The 6,877-nt window shown below is 20.1% G+C and overlaps 1 protein-coding gene across 1 annotated transcript in view; it reads right to left on the minus strand.

Moving 5' to 3' along the window:
- Positions 1-5,307, minus strand: part of LOC107653281 (TBC1 domain family member 14-like) — a 22,763-nt gene extending 17,456 nt beyond the window's left edge. Inside the window, exons 1-2 of the mRNA XM_016439950.1 lie at positions 4,707-5,307; positions 4,323-4,442 (exon numbers count right to left, since the gene is read on the minus strand). Coding sequence (XP_016295436.1) covers positions 4,323-4,380 — 58 coding nt within the window. The 5' untranslated portion in view covers positions 4,381-4,442; positions 4,707-5,307. The remainder of the gene's footprint in view (positions 1-4,322; positions 4,443-4,706) is intronic.
- Between the last annotated feature and the right edge of the window lie 1,570 nt (positions 5,308-6,877).

A 6,877-nucleotide genomic window follows, 5' to 3' on the forward strand; every position in this document is an offset into this window, starting at 1 on the left:
ACACATATATATATACATACACATATATATACACATACACATATATATACACATACACATATATATACACATATACATATATACACATATACATATATACATATATATACACATATATATATATATATATACATATATATATATATATATACATATATATATATATATATACATATATATATATATATATACATATATATATATATATATACATATATATATATATATATACATATATATATATATATATACATATATATATATATATATACATATATATATATATATATACATATATATATATATATATACATATATATATATATATATACATATATATATATATATATACATATATATATATATATATACATATATATATATATATATACATATATATATATATATATACATATATATATATATATATACATATATATATATATATATACATATATATATATATATATACATATATATATATATATATACATATATATATATATATATACATATATATATATATATATACATATATATATATATATATACATATATATATATATATATACATATATATATATATATATACATATATATATATATATATACATATATATATATATATATACATATATATATATATATATACATATATATATATATATATACATATATATATATATATATACATATATATATATATATATACATATATATATATATATATACATATATATATATATATATACATATATATATATATATATACATATATATATATATATATACATATATATATATATATATACATATATATATATATATATACATATATATATATATATATACATATATATATATATATATACATATATATATATATATATACATATATATATATATATATACATATATATATATATATATACATATATATATATATATATACATATATATATATATATATACATATATATATATATATATACATATATATATATATATATACATATATATATATATATATACATATATATATATATATATACATATATATATATATATATACATATATATATATATATATACATATATATATATATATATACATATATATATATATATATACATATATATATATATATATACATATATATATATATATATACATATATATATATATATATACATATATATATATATATATACATATATATATATATATATACATATATATATATATATATACATATATATATATATATATACATATATATATATATATATACATATATATATATATATATACATATATATATATATATATACATATATATATATATATATACATATATATATATATATATACATATATATATATATATATACATATATATATATATATATACATATATATATATATATATACATATATATATATATATATACATATATATATATATATATACATATATATATATATATATACATATATATATATATATATACATATATATATATATATATACATATATATATATATATATACATATATATATATATATATACATATATATATATATATATACATATATATATATATATATACATATATATATATATATATACATATATATATATATATATACATATATATATATATATATACATATATATATATATATATACATATATATATATATATATACATATATATATATATATATACATATATATATATATATATACATATATATATATATATATACATATATATATATATATATACATATATATATATATATATACATATATATATATATATATACATATATATATATATATATACATATATATATATATATATACATATATATATATATATATACATATATATATATATATATACATATATATATATATATATACATATATATATATATATATACATATATATATATATATATACATATATATATATATATATACATATATATATATATATATACATATATATATATATATATACATATATATATATATATATACATATATATATATATATATACATATATATATATATATATACATATATATATATATATATACATATATATATATATATATACATATATATATATATATATACATATATATATATATATATACATATATATATATATATATACATATATATATATATATATACATATATATATATATATATACATATATATATATATATATACATATATATATATATATATACATATATATATATATATATACATATATATATATATATATACATATATATATATATATATACATATATATATATATATATACATATATATATATATATATACATATATATATATATATATACATATATATATATATATATACATATATATATATATATATACATATATATATATATATATACATATATATATATATATATACATATATATATATATATATACATATATATATATATATATACATATATATATATATATATACATATATATATATATATATACATATATATATATATATATACATATATATATATATATATACATATATATATATATATATACATATATATATATATATATACATATATATATATATATATACATATATATATATATATATACATATATATATATATATATACATATATATATATATATATACATATATATATATATATATACATATATATATATATATATACATATATATATATATATATACATATATATATATATATATACATATATATATATATATATACATATATATATATATATATACATATATATATATATATATACATATATATATATATATATACATATATATATATATATATACATATATATATATATATATACATATATATATATATATATACATATATATATATATATATACATATATATATATATATATACATATATATATATATATATACATATATATATATATATATACATATATATATATATATATACATATATATATATATATATACATATATATATATATATATACATATATATATATATATATACATATATATATATATATATACATATATATATATATATATACATATATATATATATATATACATATATATATATATATATACATATATATATATATATATACATATATATATATATATATACATATATATATATATATATACATATATATATATATATATACATATATATATATATATATACATATATATATATATATATACATATATATATATATATATACATATATATATATATATATACATATATATATATATATATACATATATATATATATATATACATATATATATATATATATACATATATATATATATATATACATATATATATATATATATACATATATATATATATATATACATATATATATATATATATACATATATATATATATATATACATATATATATATATATATACATATATATATATATATATACATATATATATATATATATACATATATATATATATATATACATATATATATATATATATACATATATATATATATATATACATATATATATATATATATACATATATATATATATATATACATATATATATATATATATACATATATATATATATATATACATATATATATATATATATACATATATATACACATATATATATATATATGCGCATGCACTCACACATACAGTCTTGTGCATTTTGTCTCTTGGTCTGTTTTTCAAATACTTTTTTGCTTCAAATCAAAATGTGTATTGTTGCGATTCACCAGCTGGTTGGTTTGGTTCATACCTTTTGTTTGGTTCATAGTCAGTAAATCAGGAAAATCCCTAGGAGAAAATTACTTCTGGAACTATGCTGAAAAAGTGGGCGAGCACTGTTGCACTTTACTATTCATAACTAGCAACTGTATAAACACAAAATGCCCACTGCATTTAATACACTTGTAATCACTGATGTTCAACATATGTTTAATTTATCAATATTGCAAGATTTTATTTTTATTTTTTTACAATAATTATACAAGTTTTTTTAACTGTCCTGTAGTCTCATTTCAATCATTGAAGTGCATGCTAGACTTTTCTATTTGTCAATACATTTCTGAAGCTTTATCGGATTACACTCAAGCATAGTTTCCCCCATGTCTCAAGAACCAGTGATGCTAATGTGCAATCATTTTGACATCCAGGGCCCTAAACAAACAACTTGGAGGATGTAGCTGTTATGGCTACAAAGTTACTTTGAACTTACCATCAATGCGTTGACCGTTTGTGTTGCTTTCACAGGACGTGTGCTCTGCTTCTGCCATGTTCCTGCTGCAGGTGGAAGGATGTGTGTGTGTCCATCACCTCCTCACCTTTACTCCAGACCCTCCAATAAACAACACATCAAACACTATTATTATTACTCTTATAATATAACACTGTCCGCTTTTACAAGTACTTCTGCATTTCATTTATCACCTAAACGCTAAACTTCACTCAAAACTTTTCGCCTTGCTTGTGCACTTCGCTAGGTTCAGGAGACATTAAACTTCTACATTACGGCAAGTGTCTGACTGCAAAAGGCTCGAACTCTATTTGCGCACGAGTAACGCTAACAGCGAGATAAAAAAGCTAATGAAAAGTATCTTACCTGTTGTGACGCTGCCACCGCCATTTTAAAACATCCTCACCGATATAAATGTGCCAGGAAAACATACGAGTCGATGAATCCACCTGCGCTACGACTGAATGAAGTGCTGGTCTGCATCAAATAAAGTCAAAAACTATGGCTACTTCCACCTGTGTAGGTAACGTCGCTTTTCAGGCACGCAAACCGTTGTCATTTAAATCGAGGCAGAGCGTTTTGAAAGTGTTAGGACGTATTGCCGACAGTCAGTAAATCAGGAAGTGACCTCCAGTGCCCTGTAGACACTGTAGACACTGAGCGACGCGATAAAACTAACTACAACGCTCCCCGTCTACGCAGCTGCCCAGTGTATATTGTACTCTTCGGTGATTTATTATAGTTTTGTCGTGTCGCGTGTACAGAGGGTGTGAAGTTTGTTTTAATGCGTAGATACGGTTTATTGCTAGTTTTAACAGTGATGAAACCGTAGGCGGTATTTTATCAGTAACCAGAAGACAAACGGTTGCTATAGTAACTAAAACAAACCCCCAAACCTGCATCAGGCTGATTAACGTGAACCTCCCTCACTCCTCACAGCAGCTTTACAATGAACGCGCCTGACCACTGGCTGCAAATAGCAGTATTTCATCAGTTGCACTGTCTACATACTTTAAAATCTAAAATACAAATAGTTACTTACCAGGAGTTCACCCAGTTGTGTGCATTTGATGCTACTGACATAACTTTTTATTTACTTTTTAAACCTTTAATTTCACTACTACCAGGAGACATGTACCGATTTAATGCACTTGAAACATGCAACTATTTGTAGCTGGATTTTACTGTGGCTGGTACATGGTAGGCTATAACATTTGATTAGGCCTACTCTAAGCACTGAGAGAAAACACTGAGAATATCCTTTAAAAAGCAAATTACATTATTTGTGAAGTCATTTTCTGTGACAAGTTAAGGTCAGGGTTTCACTTACAGATTAAGCACGTCCCTCAGTCTGATTCTGTTATAGCAGGTTGGCTCAGTGTCAAAGCTTAATGTGTATTGAATATATACCTATTCAAAATGTAGTACAATCACTTCCCAGATCGCTATGTCATAAAGGCAAGGCAAGGCAAGTTTATTTATATAGCACATTTCATAATTCAAGGTAATTCAAAGTGCTTTACATAAAAGAAAAGAAAAAAAATAATCACAACAATAAAACAAGGAATTTAAAAACTTTGAAAATGATTTAAAAAATTGATTTAAGAGGTTTAAAATGAATTTAAGAAAACTATTATACATAAAACATAGTGCAATCAAGTCAAGTCAAGTCAAGTCACCTTTATTTATATAGCGCTTTTAACAATACAGATTGTGTCAAAGCAACTGAACAGCATTAATTAGGAAAATAGTGTCAATAATGCAAAATGACAATAGTAAACACAAATTTTTCAGTTAAAGACAGTTCATCATTGAATTCAGTGATGTCAACATCCAGCTCAGTTTAAATAGTATCTTTGCAATCAAGTCAACAGTATCGCTGGAAATGAAGTGTCCCCAACTAAGCAAGCCAGAGGCGAATCAGTTCGGACATCGCACAGTGCTCATTCAATAAATGCAGAGCTAAACAGATGAGTTTTGAGTCTGCATTTAAATGTGACTAATGTTTTAGCACATCTGATCTCTTCTGGAAGCTGATTCCAACTGCGGATGTTTCGTTTAGAAACATAAAATCCAGGTTGTTTGTGGTTAGTAAGTTAGTAATAAAGTCTCTCTCCTGCAGTCACAAATAAACAAGGACTATGTTTTTTTTTTTTAAATGTTTATTAAAGGTTTAAAAATGTCACAATGAAACAAAATGATGTACTCTGATGTACATGGCATTAGAACAATGCAACCAACTTTGTGTTGGGGTTTGGTGACTTTCATCAGGTATTCAGAGGAAAAATACAGGGCTGGGCTCCAATTAAGAGAGAGTTTTGCTTTAGAAGTTATACAACATTGCAAAACTTAAACCTTTAAGATCTTGAAAGTCATCCTCTCCAAATGTACTTGCCAAACCAAAACCTTAGAAAAAATGCAAATAATGCAATTTTCAGTCTCCCATAGACACGAGTACTCAGGTCTTTCTCCAGCAACCATATCACCTCTCTCTCACACACACTCACTCACTCTCTCACTCACTCACTCACTCACTC

The sequence above is a fragment of the Sinocyclocheilus anshuiensis genome, unplaced genomic scaffold (assembly GCF_001515605.1).
Source record: "Sinocyclocheilus anshuiensis isolate Anshui unplaced genomic scaffold, SAMN03320099.WGS_v1.1 scaffold219, whole genome shotgun sequence".
NCBI classification, from domain to species: Eukaryota; Metazoa; Chordata; class Actinopteri; order Cypriniformes; family Cyprinidae; genus Sinocyclocheilus; species Sinocyclocheilus anshuiensis.